The sequence below is a fragment of the Sphaeramia orbicularis genome, chromosome 17 (genome assembly GCF_902148855.1).
Source record: "Sphaeramia orbicularis chromosome 17, fSphaOr1.1, whole genome shotgun sequence".
NCBI lineage: Eukaryota > Metazoa > Chordata > Actinopteri > Kurtiformes > Apogonidae > Sphaeramia > Sphaeramia orbicularis.
In genome coordinates, this window is record NC_043973.1 from 41,718,372 (window position 1) to 41,737,293 (window position 18,922).

At 35.3% G+C, this 18,922-nt stretch overlaps 2 protein-coding genes across 2 annotated transcripts in view; one reads left to right on the forward strand and one right to left on the reverse strand.

Annotated features, from left to right (window-relative positions):
• Positions 1 to 1,156: 1,156 nt before the first annotated feature.
• On the reverse strand, positions 1,157 to 9,259 carry LOC115437910 (crystallin J1A-like). Its single transcript, XM_030161299.1, has 10 exons — positions 9,129 to 9,259; positions 8,743 to 8,809; positions 7,593 to 7,769; positions 5,420 to 5,518; positions 5,241 to 5,333; positions 5,004 to 5,160; positions 3,429 to 3,544; positions 2,440 to 2,517; positions 2,177 to 2,316; positions 1,157 to 1,431 (listed from the first exon to the last, which is right to left on the reverse strand). Exons 2-10 carry the CDS (start codon positions 8,807 to 8,809, stop codon positions 1,333 to 1,335), a joined length of 1,026 nt encoding a protein of 341 aa, XP_030017159.1. The 5' UTR covers positions 9,129 to 9,259; the 3' UTR covers positions 1,157 to 1,332.
• A 2,796-nt stretch (positions 9,260 to 12,055) lies between these two features.
• Positions 12,056 to 18,922, forward strand: part of casq1a (calsequestrin 1a) — an 11,278-nt gene continuing 4,411 nt past the window's right edge. Inside the window, exons 1-5 of the mRNA XM_030161440.1 lie at positions 12,056 to 12,429; positions 16,338 to 16,431; positions 18,036 to 18,136; positions 18,297 to 18,408; positions 18,635 to 18,708. Coding sequence (XP_030017300.1) covers positions 12,193 to 12,429; positions 16,338 to 16,431; positions 18,036 to 18,136; positions 18,297 to 18,408; positions 18,635 to 18,708 — 618 coding nt within the window. The 5' untranslated portion in view covers positions 12,056 to 12,192. The remainder of the gene's footprint in view (positions 12,430 to 16,337; positions 16,432 to 18,035; positions 18,137 to 18,296; positions 18,409 to 18,634; positions 18,709 to 18,922) is intronic.

Sequence of the window (18,922 nt, forward strand, 5' to 3'; positions counted from 1 at the left end):
TAAATATATGTTGTTTGTTTACAAAGTTTTGAAAATATAAACAGACACCTTTGGCACAGCCCACAAGCCAAATTTATTTCAATCAAAAATGCTGAAGCAAGAGTTGGGGGTATTTGGATAAAATAGTGTATTTCAGGGGGTACTCCACTGTAAAAAGATTGAGAACCACTGTTGTACATCATAGAACATTATGTCTCTTTTATAATTCAAACTATATCCAATATCTTTATTAACATGATGAATAGAATGTGTGTTTCCAGTGTTGGAGATAATGAACTACAATACTAGAGCACTAGTAGTTTCATAACTACATTTTGTTGTAGTCTGCTGGTACTTCAGCCTCCATCAGGTTTAGAAATTGATTCATAATTGATCACTATTATGTTTACCTACCCCGAAATCAAGTTTTTGCTACAAGTTTTAAAGAGTATAATGTCAATGTGTAAACTAATATATTAGGTGTCACTGGTGTTGACTGTTCTTTGACATGTGAACAAATGTACAAATAGCTTTTTTTAAAGTAAGCACATAAGTTTTTGTGTTCTACTTGCTTATAATTGCATATCATATGGTGATTTGATATTTTAAGTCGTAACTACTACGCAATTTGATGTAAACCAAATTTCCTCTTTAATGTAGTTTTGCTGTTGTTCAACCTCTTATGTGATTTTGTTGCAAAACGATAAAGGTTTTAAAATAATTTTCCCAGCAGTAGGTTCAGTAAGTCAAAAAACAAAGTTATTACATATTGTAGGCAACTTTTAAGAATAAAATTGGATGTAGTTTTCAAGTACAAGAATATTCTGTCTGTTCCAAAGGGTCATAATACTAAACAAGTTAAATTATCTAAACCTTAAGGAGCTGGTCTCATTATGCATATTTAATGGTGATTTGATGAATACTTGCCAATTATGGTTTATTTAATCTCTCTTTATTTTATTTATAGTGATGTGTATGATGCCTCTATGTGTTCCTGGAACCCTATCTGTTAAAACTTTAACTCTGCTGCTATATGTCTCATAAAACACTTTCAACCTTCATTCATGGCTGAATAGCGATTAAAGACTAATACAAAAAATTAAATAAATACAAATAAAATTTATAAATATCATAATAACTTGAATAAATATTGTGAAAAAACACTATCCACTGTAAATAACATTTGCAGTAACTTTATTACAGAACATCTGCGTAAACATGTTGAACCTAAACAGATACAAAAACATCTGGCTCTAGTCGTGCAGTACTTTAGACAGGAGCCTTCATTGACTGATCTGTGAAAGCCCAACAGTTTGTCATAATGTTCTTGTCAAAATTATGTAAAACATGAAACTATTCATGGTGTTTGGTGATTTTCTTAGCAAGCTCCAGCACCGAGTTGAATCTCAGGGTCTTGGACGTCCAGGAAGATGGAATACCTTCAAGTCCAACCTGGAAGACATAAAAATAACAAAGTTCAGCAATTTCAACAGTGACATGATGACCATTCATTTCATCATCCTGCATTAAACAAAATGCATTCTGAGTCTTCCAGATGCACCAAAAGCAGCAATATATAGATAATGTATGTTGCTGTACAATATGACCAAACTGTCATTTAGATAAAAACAGATCTCACATTAGATTATATATAAATATAATCCCACTTAAAATGTTTAATAAAAGGCATCTCATAATATTTGATTATGTGTCTCCTTTTATTTTGTAAATTTGTGCAAATTATTGGTTTGTTTTGAGCACTTTGCTGTACTTTTGTGGATCTCATCTGTGGATTTTCTCCAGACTGTTTAGTATTACTCCTGCAAAGGAGGTACAAGTTATAGTTGTGTCCATTATAACATAATCTCTGCCCTGTTTTAAGTACAGTACAGGCTCCCTGTTTAGGTTGGTTGGCATTCTTATACTGTTCAGAATTTCCATTTTTGTATGCTTACATCCACACATAAAGACACGAGGAAATACATGGCAGAATGTAATAATGGCATATTTTAAAAAAAACAAAAAACACGCATACACAAAAAAAAACACTATGTCATCATCTTGCACAAGTATATTCCTTTATATACAATATAAAGAATCATGACTGTGTAGAACAAAGCTCTACCACTTAAACTACACTAACTTCTCACACTAAATCTCTACTATCACTGAATGAAAGATTATCTGATGGTCATACCTGAGCTCCAAGACAGGCTCCAATGAAGGACCCTCTGCTACAGGTGCATCCCCCACAGCTCATGGTGTCTCTGACGGCCTGCTCGTACTGTTTGGCCGTCAGGACTCCATGAAGCGCTGCTTGGAACGCACCAGGCAAACCTAACCGACAGCCGGCATGAAGCATAAGTCAGTGTTTGACTAATGACAAAAATCAGTTACAAACGAGATTGGTTATTAATCTGTGCTCAGTAACAGTGATGGAAATAAGCTGTGAAACGATACCTCATGTGTTTGGGAACACAGTGGGGATTAGATCCCGAGGAGTCTTGGACAGATTTTCCTTTACTTGATGAATGTGCCCTGGAGTGAATGAAAATGAATAAATGTTTAGTAAAAATATGTTAATTCCTGCAGACTTTTAAATGAAGTCATACATACAGTCGTGGAAAAAATTTATTAGACCATCAAAAGTCATCAAAAACAATGGTTCTACAATCAAGTACTAACTCCTGTGTGTATCATGTGACTAAAACAGACAGAAAAAAAAAAAGGAATGCCTAAAAGCACTGTTTTAGTCAGTACAATGCCATAGATATTGATGTAAGTACTTAAATGATTTTGGTTATTATCAAGACAACATGGAAAATGGACAGATATCAGCTCTGAAATTGAACTCTTATGAGCCATTTTTGTTGTTATCATTATATTTGTCCAAACAAATGTACCTTTAGTTGTACGAGGCATTAAAATGAACAAGAAACTGAAGAAAATAAGGGTGGTCTAATAATTTTTTCCACGACTGTATTTAAACGTTTTAGATTAAAAACTTAATTGGTCATACTCTATAACCTTTTATTAACTATTATTAATCTTTATTTAACCAGGAAAAAAGGTTACTCTTTGAGATTTAAAATCTCAGCAGCAGAAGTTACAGACAATAAAGATTTCATCCATACATCCACACTAAAAATATATATAAAACACATAGTAAAAGTCAGTTCTAAGACACTACTTAAAACAGTATACCAATAACATACTAATAAAAATACCATCAAAGAATCAAAAAGTATTAAAAGTACAATCAAGTATATAAAGGAGCATGAAGAAGAATAGAAAACCCCATAAAAGATGATCATTTTGCAGGTTTCTCTAAAAATTGAGGAGTGTAGTGAAAATCCTTTATCTTCTATGCAACACTAAACTCTTACATCCCATGATTCAGTCACATGACGCTGGTGTGACGAGAAAACAGAGCTATGGGCCTCACATACCAACGACTGCTTTATCCAGATCCTGCGGACATTTTCTGTTCGGGTCATTGAGCTGATCCATCACTGAGTCCAAAGCTTTTGGATCAGGACCGTTCAGAATGAAATGCTCCAGAAACCTGAGGAATAATTACAGGAACAATCTGTTGACTTCTTTCTCAATATAGTAACAGCTGATTTCAAGAACACATGAAGATGTTTAGTACAAATTATACTACTATAACAATAAGTCATCCAAAATAGTACACTATAAATATTCCTATAGTGTTCTTTTCTTTTTTTTTTTATACTATTCATGATCATTTAAAAACATACATTTAAAAAATACATTCTGACTCTCAGGAAAAGACAATGAAGTAAAAATCAGTGCTAGTGCAAACAGTCCCATTAGCAACACATGATAAGTAAAATTGAAAAATACATTGATATACATGAATTAATTAAAAAGAATAAACAAATAAGCAACATCTTCAGTGTCTAACAGGTGGAATAATTGATGTAAAAAAGGGGAGACGTGTGTGTTTGCAATAGTTAAGCCATGACACGCCATTTGTGTACAACTGATCATGTCATATTAATATAATGTGACTATTTTATTGTTAAATTAAATGAAAAACAATAGAATAAATATGATGATCATTAACTTTGCCCCAGTAAATTAATCAGTTGTCACAATATTATGGATAATACAACAAGCAAATGTCTTCTGTTTTGTTTTAGGTTATTTTAGGTGGAAATCGGTTGAATAATAGGGAACAAACAACGATACAAAATAAAAATAACAGATAAATCACATCAAATGAATTAAAAATAAAGTAACAAGCTTGTTTTTAAAAAAAAATAAGGATTATAAAGTACAGATCATTGTATCTAGACATGACAGGTTTAAAACAGATATTGAACAAAGAGCAAATACTTGAAAACTCAACTTAAATACAGTAACAAAGTCCTTCATTGCTTCCCATTTGTGTAAACATCTGTCAATCCAGGGTTAACACACATTTCTCAAGTCAATTCAAGCAATTTTCAAGCACTTTTAGGGTCTTTTTCAGATTTTTCCAGCACAGCACCTTATCACTGGGGTGAAATACATATCTACAGGAATACATATACTCATGATTATCATTTTCACTTTTTATCACAATGATGTACACTGCATTATGCTATAAACATCTAGAATTATGTTTCATACAGTTTAGACATTAAAGGAGAACACAAAGTTTTATCCAAAAAAGGGAAGCCACTTGGCGTTCTTCAAGCAAATTCGCGCTGAGCCAAAGATTAAGATAAAAATGTACCTGGAGTCGACCTGAGAACACCTGCTAATTTACTTTTTTGAGATAAAGTTTTATTTTTCAAAATGTATCACCTCTCTGTAAGTAGTTTTGGCTTGACATCTAGCGTGGCCGAGTTAATATTATAAATAAATAAGTAAATCACAGAGTTACTTTCACAGAGGCACTTTCAAGCACTTAAACTGAAATTCAAGCCCTTTTCAGACCTTGAAAACACAACATTGAAATTCAAGCATTTTCAAGGATTTCAAGTACCCGTACAAACCCTGTCAAATATACAAACCTTGCTGCTGCCAGAGTCTCGGCGACACATGCATCATTGTTTTGGGTGACGCGGATGGCTTGCTCAACCTTTTCCAACATTTCAGGCTTTCCCACATAAAAAGCCACTACGGGAGCAAGTTTGGTCACTCCATCAATCTGACAGTCGGACTCACAACCTGAGGAAACACAACGTATTGGTATGAGTTGTTCCTACTGATAACATCTTCACAAGTGGGATCAAATAAAGCAGCTTTACCCGTCTCCTCTTTGCCCGCATCCACGTTTTTGATGAAGCTCTTCAGGCTCGCGTGTCTCCATGGTCCCTCAATAGGCAGCTGAGGTCTTGGTCCTGAGATGCACCATGGGAACAAAACATCCATTAGCATTAGAAAATGATCAGTTTAAAAAAAGGCTTCGTCTGGGTTGTGTTTTCACCTCCTCTTTCTCTGTACGGATCATTGATTGGAGTGTCATACTCTGATCCAGGACCGAAGAATTTCAGAGTGCGTTTCTTCAGATCATCAACGTTCAGACCTGCTCAGATGGATCAAACATATCAGACAAAAATAAACATAAAACTACAACTGAAAGACAAGCCACATGATCAGAATATCTATTTTAAGTGACTGTCAAAATAAATATTTACAAGTTTTAGATTGAAGGAGAAAACTTGATGATACCATAATACAGATGTGTGCAAACAATGAGCTTTATGCTTTATTCAGTGAGTGATACAGTGTATGGATACAGAGCATTGATTCATTGGTGGTGTTGGTGGAGCTAAGTGTGTTCTGGTACCACACTCCCCCTGGCCTGTTGGTGTAAATAAATTCAGTTCATATCTCTACAATACAACACACTGGCATCTTTGGCATAATGTCAGAGCTCTTTATTCTAAACACTCTATACTTTTAGGTCATTTTTTTTATTATTCAAAAGTAAAAATACCGCATCTCATCACTCCTAAGTCCGTTTTTAGGCTTTTTTTTTGGTCAGAAAACGGTTCTATTGGTCAGTCTTCGTGGTTTTAGAAATATTTACCCAATGAAAAGTGTTGAAAATGGCTTATGACTACATTTCTTAACTCCATTCATTTATTTAGAATATACCTTGTAGAATATGTATAGTTTCCTGAAAAGTAATCACTTTGGACATAAGAGGTTGCTGCCCGACAGCAACGATATATACCATTGAGGTGAGGATGAGTAGTTAACATGTTATGAACACATGTTGGAAGTGACAACTTGCTGTTGACCCTCTGTCTCAGGTCTATTTATATTACCGTCAAGTGTCAACTGTTATGGGCATTTTTCACTTCATCACAAAGATCACTGTATCCAAAACATGACCGACAAATAGTGTGTGTCTGTCAAGTGTAAAACTTTATGGTGCCAATTCAGGGTTGGGTAATGATAAGATTTTATTGATGCAGGTACCATTTGTAACTCTGCCTGTAACACTGATTTTTTTTTAGTTCCATTACGACACCCGTTTGATTTTCTTACTTAAAGAGAATTAGGAAAACGCAGGCTGTAAATCTGAGCCCCATCTGTCTGGAATTAAATTAAAGCCAGAGATTGGCTCCAATACTTAGCTAGAATTACTGAGATGAAAGAAAAAATATCACAAAAAATAAAAATCACACTTAGAATAACAGATTTTCACTCAGTTTAATGTTGTGTAGTAGTTTTATAGATTACTTTAAGTTTGATGTTCGGCTATATTTATTTCTTGACCAGTATGTTCAGTGTAAGAGTTATTCAGAGTTACAAAGTAAAAAAAAAAAAAAAAAAAAGAAAAGAAAAACTAATACAGTCCATTTTTGACAGACATTTGTTTCCTTTTTTTGCTGTTAGAAACTATTATCATAATATCAGATGACCAGTACAGAGATGTTTCAGCTTGTTCCTGATTCATTCACCTTTACCTGAAATTGTCATTCATTCTAGCACCATTATTATTCAATGTGAAATAAATAGAAGTTAACTGATATGGGTTTTTCTAAGGCCGATGTCATTTTTTAAAAATCTGGTCAGGTGATGGCCAATATCTACAGCCATATTTTGAGGCTGATATTTAAGTCCAATTTTTTATTATTTGTTTTTAAAGCACATTGACTGTAAAAGTCAATTGAAACACTCAGATAATTAAGATTTTTATGCAGCAATATAAATGAAATTATTAATAAATGTATGCATAGTAGTCTTTTAACATTTTTTGAACTTCAAGTGCTGCCCACACAGGTGCCTGATCAAATATCTTCTAACATTTTTACTACTGATCAAATATCAGTTTTCAAAAAAAAATAAGGCTGATGGCCGATATTGAAAAAAAAATCAATATATTGGCCCAATATATAGGCTAGCCGATATATCTGTCTACCTCTAGAAATAAATCCTTAGACCTTTTACTGTTCCTTCCTCTCTACCACATCATGTTCTTGTTTCCAGTAATAGATGCCTGAGTTTGACCTCAGAAAAACAAGCCAGCATCTATTAAATGATGTGCTTAAAGGAAAGCGACTCCAACAGATCTGACAATTTGTAACCAGTTGTCAGTTCCCGTCCTCAGTGACCATAAACTCGTCAGCTAGGTAGATCAGTCCTACCTCCACACTCCGACAGAGACTCCAGCAGGACATAGGCCTGGTCCCCATAGCAGCTCTGTTGACCGGTCTGCCTTCTGTAAAAGGGGTTGGCTGATTCAGACCGGAACTCAGGGTTTGGGTTCTCGGCCAGGATCCCCTGCAGCTTCTGGAGGTCGTACACCCAGTGGAGTGGCTGCGCTGCAAAGTTTGACAAGTAATGACTTTTATAATTAACTTGTAAAGCAAGTTATATAGTTATATATAAGCAACTTATATATGTACCTAAGAGGATGGATTTAACAGAGAATATTTCAGATGCTTCCACTGGATAATTACAGCAATGATTAATATGTTTCAGTTCTTTAACCCTTTAACGGGCAAGTGACTATTTTTGGTAATTTCCACAAACATTACAAGACAGTGAAAGCCCTAACCCTAAACCCCAACCAAATACGGTAACTTCATTAACCTTGATGTTCTACATGAAAATAATTATAATTTTTTTTTTTTTAATTTCACAAAAGTAATAAAGTCTTGTTATGTACTCCGATAACACATTATAGTTGAAATTTTGAATTCAAGAGTATTGCTGAGTGCCTGATAAAGGGGTAACTGATGCAGTGAGGAGTTCCTTATTTCTTAAACAACCATCAGTTTGTAGAGAGCATAAAGATTGGATAATGCTAGGATTCATCACTCTCCAATTGTGAAAGGATAGTTCAGAGAGCAGGAGATATTATTTTACACATGAATTGGTCCAGACCTGAACCCCACTGAGACTCTTTGGGGTGTGATGGAGAAGAATTTACATAGCGGTCTGACTCTTCCATTATCAATACAAGATCTTGGAGAAAAAAAATCAACTAAGGAGTGAAATAAATGTTACAATGTTTATTGTGATATTGTATAAAATCTGCCACAGTGTCCTCAAGTCAAAGCTACAGACGATCCATCTCCATTGTGTGTGTGTCTGTGTGTGTGGGACTTTTTTGGCTTGTTTATTTTAGAAAGCAAAACCCTAATTAATCAAATTATTTAGATATATTGCACAACCCTATTTCTTTATGGATTTTCTGTGTAGATTTTAAGTCCTTCTCATTTTAGTACGTTTGGATATTATTTACTTTCATTAAAATACATCAATGAATACAGTGAATGCATTAAGTTTTACCTGCAGCGTCTGCAACAGCTGATCCTACTATGGCTCCTACTGCTCTGTTGGCTAGAGCTGAAGCCATCTGCAAAACAGTCAGAAAGCTTGTGCATTAATTCACCTTAAAAAATGATTAATGTTACCTCTCGTTTTCCCCTTGTGACTCCAAATATATTTCAGAAAAATCCATAATGGAGTAGAAACACACTCTTCACTCTGCTATTTCTTGCTGGTTGAAATGTTTAGAGGTCATTTTGCAGACTGTTAACACAACACTTGACAACTTACAGCAAATTATAAACAGACAGTTAATTATATGGTTATTTCCAAACAGAAGGAAAAATGTTACGTCTGTTTACTGTCATAACCATTTAATCTAATGTAACCTTAGAATCAGCTCTTACCTTGGACCCGAACCGGACTTCCTTATGTTATATTTTTGACTATATCACCTTAATCTGACTTCCCTAAATTCTTTCACAACAACTATTGCGTGCAGTCTGTGTATTATGAAAGCGAACCTCTTAGGCTCCGCCCACCCGGAAAAAGAGGGTAAAGCCCCGCCCCTTCCGGTCAGCGTCTGAATCGTACTGCCCAAAATTAAAATTAAAATTAAAATTAAAATAAGACATTTTATTTGTATGGTGTTCACAGATAATCATTGATGCTTTACATGAATTTATAAAATATATTTGTACAAAATAATATCTATTATATTCATCAGACTACAACATTTAAATAACATCATCTTTACAGTCACATCTGAAGTACCTTCCCTTTGCTACATAAATCAGCCACAAAAAAAAAAAAAAAAGAAAAAAAAAGAAAAAACTACATGGTGAAATTAAGCAATATTTGTTGTTTTGACTTTGTAAGTCTTGCTCCACTGTTTTTTGTTTTTTTTTTAATACTTGTTTTACAGCTCCTTTTTCATTCATCTGTTCTTTTTTGTTGCTTTACATGTTCCTTGTATACTTTGAATTTGTTATCTTGGCATTTTTGAAATGTCCTGTATAAGAATTTGTATATTGTACTGTATGTTCTGAAGTTCCAATAAATACATATATAATAAAAAATGTTAAAAAAAAAAAAAAAAAAAAAAAAGGAAAAAAAAAAAAATCGTCCCATTGCTAATAAAGGTACGGGGAAAAAAAACCCTTACGTCACTGTCAGACTATACAATCTCAGTAAACAGTGCCATCTAGTGATCTAATGAAGTAATTACTCAGTACATGAATAAAGGAAGTTCAGGTCTGATACGTCTACATTGCAAATGTTTACAGAAGTGACTATTTCCACTTCAGTATTAAAAATTAAACTACTTTAGATTTTAAATCAGATAGTTTTTAACAGTCTGTGGAAGTTTTAACATCCTACCCATCAACTACATTGGCAAAACAACAGGAAATTAACCTGCAAAGACTCAGAGGACATGCCAGTCTTTCTACAGGGCCCAGGTGAATATTACCACTTTTGTAAGTCGTTCCAGTAAACTATTATAATTAAATCATACAGGTTATATGAGCCACTTTACTCTTTAATGTATATAGCTGTGTATATTGTAATAATAGTTCTTTATTCCTTTCTATAGTGCTTATTTCTATAGTATTTTTTTATCTATTTCTTCTGCCTTTTCTGGCGCAGTGTTTGCACCTGTAATAGTGCTCTTTACCATACCTGGCAAAAAAATAATAATAATAATTTTATTCCGTAAAATAAGAGACACTTTGCTCTGTCAAAAGATAAAACTATCAGAAGGTAAATTACACAACAGCTAACGTGGATGATTTCAGTAGTATCACAGCAATTAACATTAAAATTTTAAAAAGAAAATGGAAAAAAAAAAAAATGTTCCGGCCTTTCTGACTTTTATGAATCTTTGAATAAATAGGATTCATCCTCAGTCCATGCCCAACCCTTCTATCAAGTTTCATGAAAATCAGTGGTTTAGTTTTTGTAAAATGGACAAAAAAAGGGAGTAAACACATAACCTTTTTGGCAAAAAAAAATAATTGCATGTAACTCCTTTGTAATATTTTTGAGCAGTTACTGTAATTTAATTTACTGTAATAATATAATGATATAGTATAGTTACACTTATTTTGCTATTTAAATACATAATATTAAAATAAAAAGTAACTTAAATGTATATAACATGCCTATATATAACTATATTCCCTACCTTGTAGAGGAAATTGAATGGGAGCTATTAAAGACATCTTAAGGTAACGTCATGAGATGAAAATGAAATGCACTTTAAACAGCTTTTTTTTTTTTTTGGACATTCATATTCAAAATAAATACGTCAATCAGTTACTTTTTGGGTGTGTCTAATACAAGCCCCTCCCTCCCCACCGCCACCACTCAAACACACACAGACACAGACAGTGCATCTTTACACATCTTAGTCTTTGCACTAAATCTTACCGCTTTAAAACTGTAGGCTTGCATGTCACAGAAAGAGGGGTGTGTTGTGTGTATTGGGGAGTGGAGAGGTATGGAAAGGGGGGGGGGGGGCAAGAGAAGTATTACGATACCATGTAGCCTGTGTTTATTTATAGCTTACCTCATCCCTTTCAAATTGTAAAGTAATATCATCTTAGGCATAAGTGCACACATTGCACAGCAGAACTGTACAGGGCACACACGTACTGCAGGCACACTCACAAACATGCAAATATTCAACACATGGGCTGTCTGTAAAAATCTATGGTCCACTTTTTCTTGAGTCAGGGCTAAGTGACACCTACTGAACCCTCAGCAGGTGCAGCGCCCGCTCCGGTCTGGATGTCCCAAAGTGACCCGGTGCCACATTCTAGAGCTGTGGCGGTGCCAACGGCAGCAAATAAGACACCGGCACCCCCTCCTGATATGTACTTCTCTGTCCTACATCCATTATTTTTAGCTGGGATGCATCTACTCTTAATATGGAAAAGGCTGCCTCATATCCAGCCGCCTCTATATCCATCACTGTTTCTTCATCTGGTGCAATGCAAACATGCAACTGTTATGAGACCCCCCAGACTCACATCCCAGCCTCATCTATTCCTTTATCCCCACTCCCTCCACCTCCATCCCCCTCTTCCCCTGCTCTCGGTGTGGACGGAGGGAGAACGTGAGGAGGTCAGTTCCCTTCCCTTCACCCCACCCACTCTTGTAACACACACTCAAGTGCATGCACACAACTACACAAGAAGCTGTCGTCCCAGCAACCACACCTGCCCCCACCATGCTCAGTTACACCTATGTCAGATTTAACCCCACCCCTGTTGCACCCTGTGCCCCACCACCACTTGTCCATGTGGGGTTTTTAATAAGGTGGATGCAGGAGTTGGTCTTGCTCTCTTCTGGGTGACGCGGATTGGAAGGGGTTCTTCACACTTTCACCAAACTATTTTGTTTTTTTTCCTTATTTTTTTTTGTAACTTTCTGAAACTCAAAAAAAGCACATTGTCTGAGTGAGGAGCCATGAAGTGGACCTGGGTGCTTGTGGCAGTTTTGGTGTCCTTTGGGGGGTTATCACTGGCCAAGGACAGCTTGGACTTCCCTGAGTATGATGGCAAGGACCGTGTCCACGACCTCAACGCCAAGAACTATAAGTCTGTGATGAGGAAGTACGATGTCATGGTGGTGTATTACCATGACCATCCCGCATCCAACCGCGTCGCCCAGAGACAGTTTGAGATTGAGGAGTTGGCCCTTGAGGTGGGTTTGTAAGTGAAATACTGTAGAATAAGAACAACATCACTTATAGTTGTATTTTAATGTTAATATGGGCATGTTCTGAATCTGCTGCTGAATTTAGTTAAAGGTTTCTGGTTTTGTTTTGTGGTACTTTTTAATTTTAATTTTAAGTTTAGAAGCACAATTTATAGTTTCAGGCAAATGTGCTGCATTTTAGTCATGATGTAAATACTTTTATTAGATTATGCACTGAAAGTATAATGGCAAAAGCTAAATATCTAAAAGATCTGAAAGGTGTTTAGTGTAAAAATTGAGAAGGAGATATCATGGGGAAAGTAATGTTGCAAGGTGGAAAATAGCTTTGCTGGATTCATAAATGCTGATAAGTGAGCTCCCAAAAATGTGTCACAAGCCTGTGGCATGTCGTCAGTGTCGACCACCTGAGGCAAAGAGCTGAGCTGTGAGGACTCAGGATATCATTTATTCTGACCAAGGCGAAGCTTGTGTACAATGTGTGCATGTGCATGTACGTGTGTGTCTGTGTGTGTGTGCGTGTGTGTGTGTGTGTGTGCGTGGATGTATGTAACACACCTCCATCAGTCATCAGTTACACCTTCGGCCTCCTGTCAGCCTGGGTGCTCAGCAGTTTTCTCAGATTCTTTAGACATTACATCATCATTCAGCACAAAGCCTCTCATAAACACATTAAACCGTCGCTGAGTGACATTACTTCTCAGGTGACATATGAATACTGTATATCAAATGTCACATACTAACACACTACATTTTCCAGAAGAAGTTATATTTGCATTTCTCGCCCTGCTCAGTTTCAACTCCACGTCATGTTTACAGTCGAGCACTTGTTTCCTTCTGTGGTGGATGGAGAGTAAGCTACAGCTGATGTGTTTTTGGATTCTTTTATGTCTATTTGAGGACATGCTGTCTGATTACTTCAGCAGTGAGATGATGACAGATTTATGAAATAACTACAGTGGATAATTTTATGGCATCTGGCTTCGACGCAGTGTACAGTAATATGCTGCAACCTTTGCTGATACTTATTTTTATACAGTTTATACAGAAGAGACTGATGTAAAGTTAAACCAGATGTATTTGTAGGGATAGGATTTCATAGATGGGTATCTGTGTGTTTTGCAGCCACACAACATACTAATTCAGTAACAAGAGTGAAGTGGTTATTTTAAACAGCATCATTTTGATTCCATCACTGATAAACATATGAGAAAGTCATATAAATACTGCTGTGTAATTAAATCACATCTATTAAGGGCAAGAACTGGCCTTGACTCAAGATAAAATCCACACATCTGAGTGGAAAATTTAATTATTAATAACAAGACATTGAGTTTGTGGTGATTTGTAAGGTTAAAAAAATTGCGAAACGTTGGCACCAGTAACTTAAAGCAGGCATCTAATGATTAAAAATTAGTAAACAGTCCCAGAAAATATGCAATTCTCTTTCTTTGACTTACAGTCGCAGAAAAAATTACTAGCCCACTCCTTGTTTTCTTCAATTTCTTGTTCATTTTAATGTCTGGTACAACTAAAGGTATATTTGTTTGGACAAATATAATGATAACAACAAAAATAGCTCATAAGAGTTTAATTTCAGAGCTGATATCTATCCATTTTCCATGGTATTCTTGATAATAACCAAAATCACTTCAGTTCTTACATCATTATCTATGGCATTGTACTGACAAAAACAGTGCTTTTAGGCCTTCCATGTTTTCTTTTCTGTCTGTTTTAGTCACATGATACACACAGGAGTTAGTACTTGATTGCATAACCATTGTTTCTGATGACTTTTGATGGTCTAATAATTTTTTCCGTGACTGTATTATTAACAGTTAAGTCACGCTACATTAATTCAATGATGCAAAAATAAACAGAAAGTAAAGTAATGGAACTATTCTTTGACATCATCACAACAAAACTTAGTGACAGTAACAGTGAAGGGGTGATAATAGAGAGGAAAACATTAATAATCTAATTGAACAGGAGAAGCTACTCTCATATCATCTTCCCAGCCTCCAGTGACTCTTTGAGGGGTGTTGGGGCTAGGACTCGGGGTCTCGTGGCCCAGAGCCAGCACTGGAGGTTCTGGCATCAGTGGTGCCAGCTCAGCTCTGTACTGTGATTGACACTTTCAATACTGTGCTTGTCAGCGGATCCCAGAGCGCTGAGCATCATGACCACCGCACCAAAATAGTCCGTGGGCTGCTGTGGCTCTGGTACTAAATTTATCTTAAGCTGCTTTTGTGGTGTGTTGAGGTCCGCAAGGGCTTGTGTTTCCCCTTATGAATGTATTATGATTTACATTTGATAAGGTTTTATTATTAGATGCAGGGGTGTAAAAGGCTCCGAAGGTCAACACACTTGTCAAGGGTTAGTGAAAGGCGAATGAAAGATGACTTGGAGACAGAACATGAATCATAATTTAGTGATTTATTTCTCAACACAAGAAACTGATGTGATTGTTTATGATGATGAGATGTTTTAATTTGGCTATATGTCAATTAAAAACATAGATTTTTTTCCAAATCAAACCCATTTCTTGCTCTAGATGCTGTTGTGTTTTTGTATGTTCTATTTATTGTAATTTTTCTATGATTTTCTCATATGTGTATGAGCACTAACGTTAAAAATAATTACCTTATAAATAACTTGTCACTGAATTAGCGTGTTGTGTAGGACACATATACACCAACAGAAATGAAACCAAATCCGTCCAAACACCTCTGGCTTAACTGGCAGCTTCAGTTCCTCCACAGAAATCAAATCAGCCGCAAATTTTATGATGTGTGATTGGAATCAGACCTAAAATAATCATGTCATATTAGCAATTGCATTGCATTTGGATTTTTTGGTGTATTTTTATTCCAAATGTATTTTATTAACTTGAAAACTGCAGATGTTTTTATTCAACCATGCATGCAGGATTATGCCACCAATATATTTGTTTTATACTCAGAAACGTCATAAACAGTGGACAGCATTGAATTAATCTGTGAAAATATTTAGATCATCTATTTCTTGCTGCATAAATAAAGAAAATGATTCTTCAACAGGTATAAATATTCTACTATAGTACTTAAGTTATGATGCCTAAACAGGAAAATTGTGTTTTACTTTCTCATAAATGTTCGTTTCTATTTTTTGTCATATTCTCCTTCACAGTATCAGCCATTACACACCTTGATCACTTGCCCTTTAAAGTTTATTTTAGCATGCTCAAATGCCAAAAGGGTGGGGTCTGCAACAAAATGTAGGGTGATGCAGTGACTATCATGAATACTAGGTGACAACAGGAAAACATTTGTGGTTTCCTTAAATAACTATTGGACATGAGTAAAATGCATACATATGATACATATGTTGATAAGTTGAACTCACCTGCAGCTATGCAACAAGTTCTGAATAACTCTACTGAACCAAACCCATCTGCAACTCCAGTCAAGCCAAGGAACTACGAAGATGTATTAGCACAACAAATTGTAAGACAGCCTCGTTAGTAAAACTATTTGTGCCAGTAAAAGCAGCTGTTCGAGATCTGTGACACCGTGTGTGTGTGTGTATTTGCTTCTTACCCTCCAAACACACTGAGACAACTCTAAAACCACTTCCTCAATGCAGGCTGTGAATGAGGATCAGCCATTGGTGGAACCAACTGTCAGTCATGAGGTTCAAGTTTCATACAGATTTAGAAAGTGCACCAGCAGCGCTCTGAAAGTAGGCTTTTATGGTAATGAAACTTCAAAGTAAAACAAGTTGGTCAAAATGTGTAAATAAATGCAGTGAATGTGGAGTATGCGCATTTTACTTGTGCAATCATACACTCATGCATTTATAGACTTATATTGGGTTGAGGTCTTGCTCTGCTATGTGAACATGTCTGTGTTTTGCAGCTTGTAGCCCAGGTCCTGGATGAGTTTGAAGATGAAGACATTGGAGTCGGCCTTATTGATGCAAAGCATGACAAGGCTGTTGCCAAGAAATTAGGTAAATATTAAAAAAAAAAAAAACAAAACTGTAGACCTTTAGGATTTGGAATAATACATTTTTTTAACATCCACAGTGGTTCATGGAATCAACATAGGGTTAGGCTCATGCCTCTTGAAAGTGACCCAGCATAGAAGTAGCTTAAAGTGTGATACCGCTGATGACCACTAGACCGTGACTTCAGACAGGCTTTGGTTGACAGATGTACTGCACAGCTCACTCACCTGCAAAATCAGATGTCTAGAGCCTCTGTTTATTGAATAAAAGATTTTTTCCTAATAGCTTGACTGCAGCCGTGGATAAGGAATAGCACATGTTTGATGGAGCTCATCATTTTAATATGTCAGAAAGATAATTTGTTTTTAAATTGTTTGCTGACCTTGACCTAATCTTGAGTTTAAAAATTGCTTGTGACCTAAACTACATTACACACAAAAAAAATTGTCAAATGGCTTTAATTACGTTGTGTTATTGTTAAATTATTGTCTGTTTTGTTTTGGGGTTTTGTATTTATTGTTATCACAGATCTTTGAACCTGTTTTTCATTATGGTATGGTGTGTGTTGCTTGACCTCTTGGCCAGGTCGCCCTTGTAACAGAGATCTCAATCTCAATGGGATTTTATTTAATTAAAAAAAAAAAAAAAAAAAGAATTAATAATAATAATAATAGTAATAATAATAATAATAATAATAATAATAATAATATTTAGCATTGGCTCACAGTCCCCCCATCACTTCTTAAATACAGTCTACAATTACACTTCATCTGTCTTATACACAACAGTCTGTTGAGATAATACTACGTTAGGCATGGCAAGTTTTGACAAACACAGTTTAGTCACCATGAGACACTTCCCCATGTATCAGTATTCCACAAAAACAAGTAATCAGTTGATGCCATTTTGCAAAGGCATTGTTTCTGTGTTTGTTAAAGAAATACCAACTAGTCAAACAACCCAGACATAATGCAACAAAGTCTGAAGATCTAGCTATGCAAGACTAAAATAGTCTTCATTCAAAAGAGAATATGTTATAGTTTCTGTGTTTAGTATGAGATTTAGGTTAATAAACTAAACACTCCAGTCAAACATGGCTTAAATGTATCTGTAATGTGTGGCTGTAGCATGATGTTTGGAGGTTTAATAACTAAAGATATTGAATAAATAGCATTTAACAATTTAACTGAGCTTGTTTCCTCTGAATTTATTTAGCAGTGTTGCACCATCACTGCAAAGAAACTGCAACCACTGAAAACATATGCATAAATATTGGAATATATTAGATATATAAGGCGTAATGTTAGCAATAACTAAGTGATGTGCAGATGCTTTAAGTCATTATGATTAAAGCAAAACTCAACTTTAAACAGAACTGAGATAAATTAATAACAGCAATAAAATGACGCCTCAGCTGAATTAAAATTGCAGAAGAAGCACTGAGAACTTAATGGGAAACACAGTTCATTTCAATTTTATTTATATTGTGTCACAATATATGATTATCTCAAGACACAAAGTCAGATTGATATGGATATAGATATGAACTTGTCTCTTTGGAGGATTCTTGCTGTTACATACCAAACATGAACTTTGTTTTTCCACAGGACTTGATGAGTCTGACAGCATCTTCATCTTCATAGATGATGAAGTCATAGAATATGACGGCGAGCTTGCAGCAGATACTCTTGTGGAGTTCATCTATGATGTTCGTGAGGATATAATCTCACAGTTAATAGCCTGCTTTATTTTTGTTAATAGCCAACAAAACAAAAGTAGTTAACCACATATTTGCCTTGTTTTCAAGATGACCCTCAAAATCTTACCTTTCTTTGTCATATTTGTGTCTCTCCTCACTGCCTCTTCAGGTTCTTGAGGACCCAGTGGAAATAATTGACAATAATAGGGAACTGAAAGGCTTTGAAAACATCGAAGAGGACATCAAACTGGTGGGCTACTTTAAGAGTCACAAGTCAGAACGTAAGAATCTGTACTGTGATGGCATGTTCAAATTAGTGCAGTGACATGTAAGATTAGTAACTGCTTTTAAATATAATTATTTAAAATGATGTATAGGGTCAACTCAAGCCCCATTTCACTATAAAAAGAGTTTATGTTAATGATGAAAGCAACAATTGTACATAAAGATATTTCATACAGGGGCCGATCTACTGAAACAACTTGATGGATGCCTGTAAAATTTCAGATTTTGAGGCTTTTGCTGATGCTGCTGAAGAGTTCCATCCTCATATCAAGTTCTTCGCCACGTTCAATGCCAAGGTGAGTTATTTACAATACTACATGTGAAAAAAAAAACTATATTTATTGACATATATATTATGACGTCAAGGTAAAAAAAAAAAATCTCTTAAAAATATACAAATATAGCAGATATTTTATAGTGATAATGCAAAAAGCTCCAAATAGGTCTAAGACATGAGCTTACAATGATGTGTTTATCATGTGACTCCTAACATGTTAAGGTATTCAAAAA